This window comes from Podarcis tiliguerta, assembly GCF_965153285.1.
Source record: "Podarcis tiliguerta genome assembly, chromosome: 2".
Taxonomy (NCBI): Eukaryota; Metazoa; Chordata; class Lepidosauria; order Squamata; family Lacertidae; genus Podarcis; species Podarcis tiliguerta.
Genome location: NC_139535.1, coordinates 118,114,662 through 118,128,535, shown reverse-complemented (window position 1 = coordinate 118,128,535; position 13,874 = coordinate 118,114,662). Strand labels below are relative to the sequence as shown.

The window sequence follows — 13,874 nt, the reverse complement described above, 5'->3', positions numbered from 1 at the left end:
GCTACTTTTAAAGTGGTTTTCTAAGGTTAAAAATTCGTGTCTAATACAGCCTTTTGGAGTGTACCACAAGCTAGTCACAAAAAATAAAATAAGGTTGTTTATTAGCTTCTTCAAGAAATAAAGTGGCTTGTTAACGATGCTTGCCCCAGTTGTGATTAAGTGGTTGATCAATGGGTCTTTTTCTGTGTGGTGGACCACTTTGACTGATAGGCTGGGTCACTCCATGACCCCCCTCCCATGGACTGTAAATGATCCCCTAATTAACCCTCTATTTGAAGCTGCTGAAGGGAACTGACTTTTTTTGAAAACAAGTCTTGAGGTTGGTATTGCAGTGGTGGTGGGGAGCATGTAAGAGCCCTGCTGGATTATACCAAAGGCCCATCTAGTCCTGTGTTCTGTCTTCACAATGGCCAACCAGATATGTAAGGGAAATGCACAAGCTGGTATGAGTACATGTGAATTCAAATCCATTTTGTAATGTCGAGACTGAGATGAAAAAAATGCACAATTTAACTGAGCATGACAGTAGCAGAATCGGGAACAGAACATAGCTAGTTGATATTTGTCTAAGAACCTCAGAGTGGGATTCTTGGCCTGAGCAAGTATTGGAATGTAGGTCTCTTGTAGCCCAACACTGTACCCACTGAGATACAGCATTTTTGTGTGTCTTTTATTTTAAGAGCCATTGTGGTGTAGCATTGCACTAGAATATGGGAGACCAGGGTTCCAATCCCCACGTAACCATCAAGCTGCCTGGGTGACATTGAGCCAGTCACTGTGAGAATAAGATGATAGAATCATAGAACTGTAGTGTTGGAAGATACCCTGAGGGTCATCTACTCCAGCCTCCTGCAGTCCAGATGTGGAAAGGGAGGGCTAGGTATACAATCTTGAACTACTTAGAGGAAAACTATGCATGCCCCTACCCCTTATGCAAACAGATACAGAGTCATGAGTATGTGGTGGGGTTTTTTTGCATGCCTGAGTGAGTACCACCTCACACTTAAGAGGCTTTGTTTCTGGCTCCTCGTATTCCTATTAATTCTGATCCTTGGTGATATGCTTATCTTCTCCTATAACGGTTATGATTTTTCCCATTTCCAGGTCCACAGAGCAAAGTCTCCCGATGCCATCCTAATGAACACAGCTGCCTGGGCACTGACCTTTGCATCCACATGTCCAAGCTATGCAATGGCAAACGCGACTGTGTGGATGGTTCAGATGAAGGGCCCCACTGCCAAGGTAAGCTGTTTCCCTGTCTCACCTGATGCTGTGCAGAAGCTGTTACTAGTGGAGGAGCCCTGGGTGCAGCGAAGGCCAGTGTCATCCAGGGTATAGTCTGAAGGTACACTTAGCCACAGTTTAGTAGATTTGGACTTGGGTGGATGGGAGCCCCATGAATGTTGCCTTGGTTTCCTTGATAGAAAAGAAGTTAGAGATGAATGCAGGCGCTGCTGGGAGCAAAGGGTGTGTGTGGATTCTACTGACTGGAGTGCTGATTGCTGAACAGCTGAATTGCCATGTTACAGCAAAATCTAGATTGTGTTAATAAGGGAATGATGAGTAAGAGTTGTGGTTGTTAGCGGAATAGAAAGTAATTACAGAAGCATAATGAACAGGAACTAGATATATTGACAGATGCACTCTAAGGAAAGGTGGGTATAGATTTTAATCAGAACACTAAACTTAATTTTTGGAATTAATGTTAGTGATGCCATAAGTCTACGGGTTGCAAAGCAGTATAGTGTTAATTTCTCATATTAGTGCCTTACATCTATCCTACATTTCCTTTATTTTAGTCGTTATCAAATAGAAATGTGGTAAATGATTAACAGCCTACAGCAATTAGTTTTCAATCTGTAGACTGGAACTTCACATTATCTGGTTATTTCATTTTTTTAATGCACTGACCACTGCTTCTTCTGTGCAAAATAGCATTGTGAGGGAGCAATCTTTAGTGGATAAACATCAGAACAGGCACCTTTGTCCTGTCTTCCATTGCTCCCCCTTGCGAATTCCCCTTCCTCACTGCCTCAGAATTTCAGACTATTGTTTGCAATGGAAATATGGGCCTAGAACCTTAGCTGAGAAGAAAGAGGCTGGGATGGAGCAAAACGCTTGACCAAGAGAACAGTATCTCCTCTCCCTGCCTGCTGCTTTTCCACTTCAAATTGCATCTTTCTGCCATCACTTTGACAAGGAGAAACATCAACTGAGGTTTAAAATACTTTAGTTGGCCAGATAAATGACTGCTTGGATCCAATTTCCAACTTCACTTACTGGCTTTGTGGTGACTGCATCTGTTTTTTGTGTGCAAAGGGACATACAGTATTAGTTCATAGAATCGTAGAGTTGGAAGGAACTGTGAGGTTCATCTACTCCAATCCTCTGCAATCCAGGAATATGCAGCTGTCCCATACAGGGATTAAACCTGCAACCTGGTTGTTCCATTAGTGTCTGCAAGAGCAACCTGGGTGGTTCGGGAGATGAGATTTTCAGAAAGATGCATAGTAGGGTGGACGTCAGAGCTTTGATAATTATTTGAATACTAGGAAATAAAGCTGATTCCAGATGGTCACTTCTAATTTCTTGATTACATCTTACTCTTTGCGCCAATACTGCTAAAACTAATATAAACAACAAGGTTGACAACAGGCAGCCTTGTCTCGTTCCTTTAGTTATTTTACAATTCTCAGTCAGGACATTATTTACTATCAAATTAGCTGACAAATTGTCCTGACTCCTTTTATAGAAGTGTTTCTGCAGTTCATATATTTCAAAACTTTAAACATAAAATTCCAGGAGATACTGTCAAATGCTTTCTCTGTATCTAAAAACATTAAAGCCACTTGTTTTTCATTTCTCACTTGTAAATCTTCTATTATATCATTATTATATAAAACCCAATAAAAAAGCAAAAAACAAAAACATGATCCATCTTTAATCAGGATAAATTGGAAACAGAAATGTGTTAACCTAATCAGGCGACATCGCAGGAGCTGTGCTGAGTCATAACAGGTTTTGAATGAGAGCCAGTAACTTTTGAGAGGTGCCACCTCCAAAACCGAGTCTGCCCAACTGAGCAGAGAAATTGCTGGGAGGCTGGTGTGTATTTGTGTGTGTGTGTGTGTGGGGGGCTTTAGGCCCCCCATTGTTTATCAGCAGAGTCATTTACTCTGAAAGGCTTACCAGTTCCGTGACTAAGTGGCAGATCTGATTCTTCCCTTGCAGTTTTTCTCTGCGGTCCTGACTGACTGCGAGGAAACATCTCTAATGTTAGTGTGTGAGTTTCAGTTTCACTTACAGATTTTCACTGCTGAAGAACAGGTGTTTGGATTTGGAGCTCTGTGTGTGTGCTTGCACGCTGACACTCTGCTGGAGTGCAGCAATAGTGGGGAATGTAGAAGGAATGCTTAAAAAGAGCGTTTTCACCTATCCTTAGGGCTGTGGAGATATACTTGAAAGTTCCTTGGCAGTGCCTTGAAATCTTCAGAGAGCTTGCTGATTAAGATTTCCAGTGCCTGGGGGTGGGCAGGGCACCAGTGCACAAGTAAAGTAAGTTAGAGAAAACAAGAGATTGTGCAGATCTGCCAAAAGCAAGGCCGGGCATTGCTATGAGCCTATCCTTGTTCCACAGAGAAACATCTGGACTAGACAACCAAAGATTGCAGGTGGTCAGGTTACTTTTCCTGTTGGGGTTAAGAAGTGTGCTTTTCATGACTGTTCAGATATTGATTGATTGATGGTATTTCCATGCCCCTTTTCATTTAAATAAATCTCAAAGCTGTTTACAAACAATAAGGAACAATAACATAAAAAAGAGCATCACAAATACAGCACAAATCATATAAAATAAGGAAAAAATCATCACTGAAACAGTTGCAATCTATAAAACTATTAACAAAACAGCAACAAAAAGTAAGCTAAACATCACAATTATAGCGAAAGTCATATATATTATTAACAAATCAATGTAGTGTTAAAAATCTATAAAACAATAGCAGTAGCATTAATGAAATAGCAACTAAAAAAAAGCTAATCACTGTTAAGTTCATGCACTCAAACTGAGCTGAGAAAATGCTGGGAGACTGATGTTTTCCGTCTTGGGCCCATTGAGCATCAAAGATGCACATAGCCAGGCTCAATGTTCACATTCAGACTAGACTAGGTTGCAACTAGATTGTTACATGTTCTTCAAATAGGATGTAACTGAGAGCAGCTGAGCTTTTCTGGAAAAGTAAACTGTCTCTGTCCTCACAAGTAGTGACTTTAAAGCTTTAGATGGGGAGTTGAAGCTGCCTCTTACAGGTCTGAATGTCACCTAGCTAGCTAATCCCAGGAACAGAGGAAGTTGTGCTTCCCACTGTCACAATCTAGGTAAGAGAATCCCATAGTAGAGTTCTAAAAGGGTTTTAAGAAGTGTCCTGGTAGATCCCACACTTTGCATGTGGGATCTCAAGGATGGCTCTCAAGGGTGTTTTACCAATCCCACCTGGAGATGCTGGGGATTCAACCTGGGGCCTTCTACATGCATCGTAGATGCTCTACTACCAAGTTATGGCCCATCCCTCCATGAAGTAGGCCCAGAATGTGCTTCTGGTAGAGGTGGAGCCCAGAGGTGGAGCCCAGTCGTCTGTGGGCCAGACACAGCTGTTCTGTGCAAGCAATGCAAACCAAGGCAGTAACAGGTAAATTAATACCCTGCAGTGCAGATGTGCCCTGAAAAATCACACCAGAAGTCTTACAATAAAGTTTAGAAATTCCAGGTGTTGACTGTCATTGTTTAGCCCTTCTAAATGCTGCACTTTCATAAACACTGTTTTTCATAGTTGCTTTTCTGTTTTAAGCATGCTCAGCAAGTCAGTGTACTGAGACAAACTATGATGCCTGATGAGTTTTTTTGCTGGGGGTGGGTGGGGTGGAGATGTTAAATGTTGATTAGGTGAATTAGACATGCATGCTGTAATGTAATTGATTAACAAATCTTGGTTCTTACAACCCTTAACAGCTTGTTGCTCCCTGAAACTAACCATGGCATGCTCAGAATGTGTGAGGAGTTGTAATATAACCAAATGGTAATGGGCAAGCTTGAGGAGAACATTCATGGTACTGTAAATTAGCCATATTCAAGAGTGCAGAAATGTGGAAGCTCTGGAAAGTAGTGCTCCGGAAAGGCAGCCTTTCTATATCTAATTAGGCCAAATGGAAGTTCACCTCAGCTCTGCAAGACTGGGTTCTTGTTCAGCTGAAGTGGTACCTGGAGAGCCACTTTGAGTGATTATGTCTCAACAAGGTGAGGTATGAGCAAGCAGTTTGCCTGCTCACACAGCCTCTTTACTTCCCCCCTTCACATGACAGTTTAAACTTGGAGGTCTCTAATTAACCATAGTTTCCAAGTTTTGTCCAAACTGGGAAACCATGGTTACCAGCTTTGGAACATGTTGAGGTATGATTTTTCTGAACAAACTTGGCTATCTGTTGAGAGGTCTTGGCAGGTTTAAGTCCTAGTCTGTTAAGTGAAGCTGCAACTTAAGAAAACCCCTGCACCCCTATTCATTCACAGTTCATGGGATGGGCAAGGCTGTGTCTATACAGAATTTCATTTTTAAAAAAAGTACAGTGGTGCCTCGCAAGACGAAAAGAATCCGTTCCGCGGGTCTTTTCGTCTTGCGGTTTTTTCGTCTTGCGAAGCAAGCCCATTGACGGAGTAGCGCTATTAGCGCTATTGGCTAAAAAAGGGCTAAAAACGGCTTTTTAACACTTGGGAGATTAGCGGTTTTGCTGCTAAAATGCTTTTAGCAGCTTAGCGATTCAAAATAAGGGGTTTTGGAGCGGGGAAAAAAATTCAAATTTTTTCGTCATTTTTCGTCTTGCGAAGCAAGCCCATAGGGAAATTCGTCTTGCAAAGCGCCTCTGCAAACGGAAAACCCTTTCGTCTTGCGGATTTTCCGTCTTGCGAGGCATTCGTCTTGCGGGGCACCACTGTAGAGCAAACTTGTAGTTCTTATGAATGTGAAGCTTTTCTTGGAAGTGTGTAGGTAGTGCCTGCTGAGATCTCAGAAGTCAGCATAACTTAACAAAATCAGAATAAATTATGCAAAATGTATGACAAAGTAATTTATGCAGAACAAGATACATTATGCAAATCTAGGTTGCTAAATATATAGTTTCTTGTCATGGAATTTGAATTGCCAAGATGCACAATTAATAATAATAATAATAATAATAATAATAAGTGTGGAATACGTGCAGGCTTGCTGGAAACTACCTTGCAAAAATGAAAATCCTCATATGCTCCGATAAGAAATAGGGCCGTCTTTTAAAAGATGCGCCAGCTTCTTGAATTCACTTGTTATTTACAAATGAAGGAAGCTGTTTAATTTTTAAGGAGTGCCAGAAGACCTATGTAGTATCTCTTTCACTGAGCTCTGCAGAGCTGCAGGATGTGGATTCTTTAAGGGTTGGGCCTCTTAAGGCTGCATAGAGTTGTGGGCTACCTATTATGTGAAATCGTGGGCTTTCTGTGGTGTTCTTGGGAGGTGCAGTGTTTTTAAATAAGGGACGCTTGTTTAAAACCAGGAATGTCTAGCAGCTCTCGGACAAGCACCCTTCTTTGCTTGCACCGCAGCCTCTATTTTTGGAAGCATTACTTCTTCTCTACAGCATTTCAGGCAATGGAATTGTAAAGCAGTGATAACACTTTTGTGGCTGTCAACAGAAACCTGCCAGAGCCTCTCGCCCCAGGGCAGATCTGTTAAAAGAAAGATGTTTATGCCTGGTCTGTTACATTATCCTAGAGTTGCCTGATGCTGGGTGTCTTCCCCATTCTTTTAAAGCACATGAGGCTTTATAGCGTGTACTGCAAGAGTCTGGGCTTGCTCTGACCCCTTGGTCTGAGGCCTCTTGCACTGAGGCCTGTACCTCTCTAAATTAAATTTGGGGTTAGCTGCTGGAGGAAACCAAGGCTGCTTTCATGTCCCCTTCAGGATTTTGTTTCGATTGCTCCTAGATTCATACTGCCAACCACTGCATTAGACATTCATATCCTTCCCCATATATATATACACCTCTTAAAACACCCAGAATGCCCCGTCCAGATAGGAGCACAGCTTTGCCACCAGTTGAAGCTGATGGAAAGCCCTCTGTACAACCAAGGCCCCATGAGCCTCAAATGATAGTAATGGATCCAGAAGTACCCAAAGCTATGTACTGTTCCTGCTTTTTTTAGAGCAAATATAACCCCATCCAGAGCAGGCCACATCCCATACATTCTGCCTAGGCAACTACCCACTAACAGTGCCTCAGTCTTGTCTGGATTAAGCTTCAGTTTGTTGGCTCTCAACCGGTCCATTACTGACACAAGGCATTGGTCTAGCGCATCTGCTGCCTAAAGGAGAAGTGGAACTGTGTGTCAACAGCATATCGCTGACAGTGTACTCCAAAACTCCAGATGTCTGAATGTAACACTAAACTGAGATCCAGTAAAAATGAACCTCAGCTGTGCCAAAGCCCTCCTCATAACTGTGCAGAAGGAAGAAAGGAGCAAAGGGAGCATGCGAGCCCTGCATTATTATAGAATTATAGAGTTGGAAGGGTCCTGCAATGCAAGAATCACAGTGTGTACCCCGTCCTCCCAAATCCAATTTGAAACCAGACCAGGCCCTCCTTAGCTTTGCAAGTGTGCTAGCAGTTTTATTGCTGCACCACTAGAAGGGCTATAGGCAAATGTAGTCATATGGGGTGGTAGCCAATGCACTCATTCCATTTGTGCAAGGATTTATGTTTGTGCAACTCCCCGCCCCCCAATATCTCCACTAGGGGAACATCCTTTGATCTAGGTTTACAGTGCTCAAAATTGTGATGTCGAGAGAGAAGTTGTTGTCCAAATGGGCTGCCTGAAGAGGTTAGCTACAGCCCAGGCAACAGTTTTATCATGTGGCAGTCTCTTTATTTGATTTATTTATTCATTTCAGGATTTATGGAATGCATTTGTTGAAAGTGGTGTTATTAACAAGCAGGATAAAACTATTTTAAATAAATACATTTCTGCTAACAGATTGTCAAAATGTTGTACAAACCAGAGGGTTTGTCTGAGGCAGCCTGGTAGCAGAAATAACTACTGCCTTTTGGAGAGGTTGAGGTATTTTAAGCAGCTTAGTTTTACAGTCCCCTTAGCTGTTTGGCTTCAACTTTAACACAGAAGGGTAAAGAGCTATTGTTCCTTCAGCATAGTGGTACAAACGGCTCCAAAGCCTATTTCTGAATCCTGTTTCTTAAGCATGAATACAGGGTTTAATAAGCTGCATGGTCATAACAACTTGTTTACAGGTTTTATTGGATTTGTCGAGGGGAGGAGGAAAACGATGCTTGGAAGGATATTAATTTCAGATTCTTATGTCTACAGTAAATGTGACAGAATTATGTTAACACATAATTGTAGTAGGTGATGTTGGGCTCAGGCCTGATGTTTGTAGTTTGTATTTCATCCCTTGTGATTTTAGAAAGAAACTACTGCCCATAGTTTGATCTCTTCCCCTCAGATTGACAATCTTTTCCCTCAAAAGCCCTTCAGAATTTGAATATGACACTTGTATATTGTTTCTCTCCACTCACCACTGCCAGTACATCCCAGTGTATATTGTTATTGCATTTTATTATAAGAACTCTGAGATACATGAGGGAGGGAGGGAGGGAGGGAGGGAGGGAGGGAGGGAGGGAGGGGGAGAGAGAGAGAGAGAGAGAGAGAGAGAGAGAGAGAGAGAGAGAGATTGGGATTGATTGATTTGTCCAGGGCCTAGGCCATCTGCTGATCTTCACTTCTAAGGGAGGGATTTGAACTTGGCTCTTGTATCCCCAAAATGAGGCCTGCAAAGCAGTTGCACCCAATTCAACGTTGATTGTGCTAGCAACTCTACTACTGCTAAGCATCTGTGAGAGATGAACTGTAAAGGAAGCACTTCAGTCAGGGTTAAGTGCCAAGTAAGAATTTTATGAGATAAAGTGTTATTTGCATCAGTATGCTTAACTCATGCTGATTACAAGGCTTTTGGCATTAGCAGTCTAGGATTTATGAGCAGGGATGAGTAATTTGTGTATTCTTTGCTGCTGCTTTTCAGTAAAGTTCAAAACATCATTGAGAGGAAAATTAAAGCAAGGAGCAGGGAGGAGCGCATAGCCTGCTCTGGAAATGTATGCTCATATGGACATTAACGAAAAGCAGGGCCGGCACTCTGCATTTTTCAAAATGCCTCTTCCCCCTGCAGAGGGGACTCTTTCTTTTGCAGAAGGCAGAAGAGAGATCTCTGATCTACTCTTGTGTGACTTGGTTGTAGAAACATGAACAGATTTGTAGTGGAAGAATGGGGAATGTACCTAAAGATGGTATGAATGATGCAGAGGCAAAGTATTCACTTCACAACAACTGTAGCAGGAGTGCCTGTGTGAACAATGCCCTCAGACATATTAACATGTCCATAAATGAAGGACAAGAAAATTACTGCTGCAAATTATGCAAGCTTGAACCTCTTACAGCAGGAATATGGGAAGCAAAGGAGGAGTGGCTTCTCTCAACCACTTACCAGCTCTTCTCAACCAGTGTTCTAACAACAGCTGTCATTTAGAGAAGGGTGTGTGTGTGTGTGTGTGTGTGTGTTAAGCAAAGGAATTTGTGATGAGCCAAATCAGCGGTATTCCTTGGTGTGTGTCTTTCCAACAAGGGTTAGACTCCTGGACCTGTCAGCATTTTCTGGGTACTCTCCCTGCCCAACAAGTGAAAAGACATATTGGTTCTCCCCCCCCCCCATCCTCCTCCTCCTCCTCCTCCTCCTCCTCCTCCTCCTTCTTCTATTTTACCCCCTTGATTGAGGTGACCTGACTCTTCCTAAGCTACAGACAAAGCCTGGCACCATGAGTGTACTTACCAAAGTTCTGCTCCCCCCTAGAAAATGCAGTGTTTGTTCATAGAATAATAAAATCATAGAATTGTAGAACTGTAGAGTTGGAAGGTACCCCAAGGGTCAACAAGTCCAACCCTCTGCAATGCAGCAATCTTAACCAAACCTTCTGTGACAAATAACCATCTAATCTCCACTTAAAAACCTCCACAGAAGGAGAGCCCACCACCTCCTGAAGGAACACATGGATTGCCAGTAGTACATGTGAAAAAGATCTAAGGTCTTCATAGACAACAAACTGAACATGTGTCAACAGTGTGATACAGCAGCTAAAAAAAGCTAATGCTATTCTAGGCTGCATCATCAGAAGTATAGTCTACCAATCAAAGGAAGTAATAGTCCTGCCCTATTCTTCCATAGTCAGACCACACCTGGAGCACTATGTCCAGTTCTGGGCACCACAATTTAAGGATATTGACAAGCTGGAACGTGTACTGAAGAGGACCACCAAGATGCTCAAGGGTGTGGAAACCAAGCTTTTATGAGGAACAGTTGAGGGAGTTGGGTATGTTTAGCCTGGATAAGAGGAGATATGATAGCCATCTTCAAATATCTGTCACATGAAAGATGGAGCAAGCTTGTTTTCTCCTTCTCTGGAGAGTAGGACTCAAACCAATGGCTTTAAGTTACAAGAAAGGAGATTCCAACTAAACATCATGATGAACTTTCTGACAGTAAGAGCTGTTCAACACTAGAATGGACTCCCTCAGTAGATTGTGGACTATAGATTTTGTAGTGTTTTGTAGCAGGGATGCCTCCCTTGGGGGTTTGTAAGCAGAGGTTAGATGGTCATCTGTCATGAATGCTCTAGTTGAGATTCCTGTGTTGCAGGCAGTTGGACTAGATGACCCTCAGGGTACCTTCCAACTCTACAATTCTATGATTCAGTCTGCCTTCTATGCTCGGTGTCATGGATCTCTTCACAAATGTACACATCCTTTACGTACAGTACTAGTCCTCCTCCCTTCTTGTTTGGTCTGTTCCTTTTGAATAGGGTATACTTCTCAGTTTCTACACTGCAGTCATGAGTCTCATCCCACCAAGTTTTAAGTAACACCAATTAGGTGCCATGAACTGGTTGGTAGTTCATGAGGCATGAAGCAGGAGGAGCAAAGGCAGACATGCCAGCACAGTCTCAGATTGCTTGGGAAAGACTCAGAGAGGAGGAGACGTAGGCAGCTGTGGGAAGGTAGGGACCTTCAGTCTCTGCAACTACCTCACTGGGCAAGACCTACTGAAGAAGAGTTGCTGTGCTCATTAGGCCTGGTACTCTTGTGCAGCTCCTGTTTTTCTAAGGATGAGTTAATTACTCTGTGTAATTTACCGCTGGCTTGCTCCTGATATTAGGTCATATTTGCCATCCCGTATTAAGAGCTCAAATTTGTATTGCTTTCTTCCATATTCTGTGCATTAGTATAGAGACAATGGAAACCACAAGTTATTCCCTTCAGCTGCTTTCTTCTTGTAGTTTCCTGCCCTTTAGCAGGAAGTACCACATCAGTTTCCTATGCATCAATGAAACTATTATGCCCAGTACCAGATGTTCTCCTGCCATTTATAATATTGTCTCTCTCCCCCTCAGGATTTAATTTAAAGTTCTGCTGAACAGGTTTACGAGACTTTTAGCAAACCCGTCTCTTGACAGAAGTCCTTCCTCAAGGATGTGGAGAGAATGGTCCAAGAAGCCAAACCTTTTCTGATGACACAACCTGTGTAATTTACTTCTGTTATTTCCATCTCTCTTCCTGTGCCATGACCTTCATCAGAAAGGAGAAATGAAAAAGCCCAAGGTTCTCCAGCTTCCTACCCTGAGTCTCATAGTCCCTTGCTAGGTTCTCAGTAACATGGGAAACTGACAAGCCAAGCATTTGGTGGTGGGGGGCAGGTGTGGTGGCATCCCCTCACATTTTCATGTGCTGTAGAATATATACAGTTGTCCTTGCTAATAGGCAAATAGTTTGGTTAGATGCCTAGACGTATGAAAGAGAAACTAGCTAAAGCTCCATTCTCTGACCAAAGAGAGCCCTAACGCCAGTCAAATTGGCATAATCCTGCCTTTCTTCTATCAGTTCTCCAGTTTCCTAGGTTGCCACAGTTCCTGCTTCTCCTTTATTCCTCCACTCATGGCAGTGTTCAGGCAAAGTCAGCTGCATCTTTTTTTGTTTGTTTGTCTAAGTGTCAGTTCTGGGAAGCTAAACTGGAACAGAACAGTGTAGTTTTCAACCTCCTTTATCCCAGGAAACCGCTTCCTCTTACTGCACATAAACATGCTGTTGTTTTCCAGATGGATTTGTTGTCACAGTGAATGCGGTCACCTCATTTCTGAAGGGCAGCCATATTGGCAAAGGCCTACCTTTGCACTCATTCCTATGACCCGAGCGTGAGGCTGGAGGCTGCCAGAGATTGTGAAATGACGTCCCTCTTGTTTGGTGTTGAATAAAGCTTTTGGGCTGAGGGAAAGGGAAAGATATGGGATGTTCCAAGGGGTCAGCCACAGTTTATTCACCAGTAGAAAGTTTGAGGAATTTTGGGATCTCAAAGCAGCAGTTTTTGTGGATTTAGATTGTAAGGAGTGTGGTGTGGAATTTCCTCAAAATCTCTAGGGATCTTCTTGTGACAGGAGTTTCAGTGCCTGGGCCTGTGTTTTCTGAGGGCTTGTTACTCCATGTCTCCCAGCTTTGCATTTTCATTCCAGGGAGTGGGTAGGGTGGGTACCCATCCTTTTGTCTCATCATTTGTACAATGTAAATCTTAAGTACATTACAAATTGGCCCATGCTTGGTGCTGAGTTTGAACTAGAAGTAAAATCTAAAAAAATATATCAAGTAACCCCCTCCCCCCACTACTCTTTCTAGGCCTTGCCGCAGGTGGGCTTTGCTGCTTTTCTTGAACTCTGTTTAGTCACACATACAGGTGTGGTCATGGGGAACCTCTCAAGCTATATTAGAGTGGGCACCCCACCTCCATTCCCCATATGCACACAGAAAGGGGCATGGCTCTCACCTTTTGACCTGGGGGAACCTGTGGCACACCAGAGGTGTTATTGCACTCCAACTTCCATCAGTCCTAGCCAGTATGACCAATAGTAAGGAATGGTGGAAGTTGTAGTCCAAGAACACTTGGAGGGCCACCCCATCTCTGTTCTTAAAGGAACTGTTCTCTGTCTAGTGAGTACTTCCTCCATGGTAATTACTACACAAACTCTCTCTTTAATTTCATCTCCATTCTCTTAACATCCACTTTCTTTCTCTGTGTGTTCTCTTCTCTCAGTCGCCCCTTGAGAGTGGTTCTCCCCAAGCTTTTGAGGCCTAAGACTCAGCTGGCAGGCTTTTTCCATGGATGCCTGCCCTATGGCAGCAAGCTCCACAAAATGATAGTTACAAATTAATAGTAAATAAACAGTTCAAAGCTGGAGTTATCTCTTTATTAGTGAAACACGATGTTCACAGACTTGGCTGAGTTTCAGGTCTAATGGGCACAGCAGCTCATGCTCTGCAGGTCTTACTCGGTGAACCCAGTTGCCGAGACTAAAAGTCGCTGCCTTCCCACAGTCGATGATATCACCTCTTCTCCAGGGCTTCTTCCAAGCAATAGGAGACTGTTGCTGCTCTGCCTGTTTCTGCTCTCTCCTGGTTCTGGGAGATGGAGGGAGGGGAGCTTGTCACACCTGGAGGGGGAGGCACCTGTGACTCTTCAGCAGCCTGACTCCTTTCTGCCTCTTGGCAGAGTGGATAGTTGCTATCCCTGTTAAGCTTTTAAATGGCAGCCATGGAATGATTAAGCCTTATGGTTAAGGTCAGTCTTGTGGGAGACGGCTCTTTGGGTGGCTGAGGAAGTCCAGCATCAGATCTTGAGAAAGCATTGAAATTAAAGTCGCATCCATCTTTGAATCTACTGATTGCTGAGTCTCTGGCTCCCCTT

At 43.1% G+C, this 13,874-nt stretch overlaps 1 protein-coding gene across 6 annotated transcripts in view; it reads left to right on the top strand.

The window, feature by feature from the left end:
- The window catches only part of LRP1 (LDL receptor related protein 1), a 306,533-nt gene that overhangs the window by 98,290 nt on the left and 194,369 nt on the right, over nt 1-13,874 (top strand). For all 6 annotated transcript variants that reach the window (XM_083428173.1, XM_083428171.1, XM_083428172.1 and 3 more), the window contains one exon: nt 1,105-1,242. In XM_083428173.1, the coding sequence (XP_083284299.1) occupies nt 1,105-1,242 (138 nt within the window). The remainder of the gene's footprint in view (nt 1-1,104; nt 1,243-13,874) is intronic.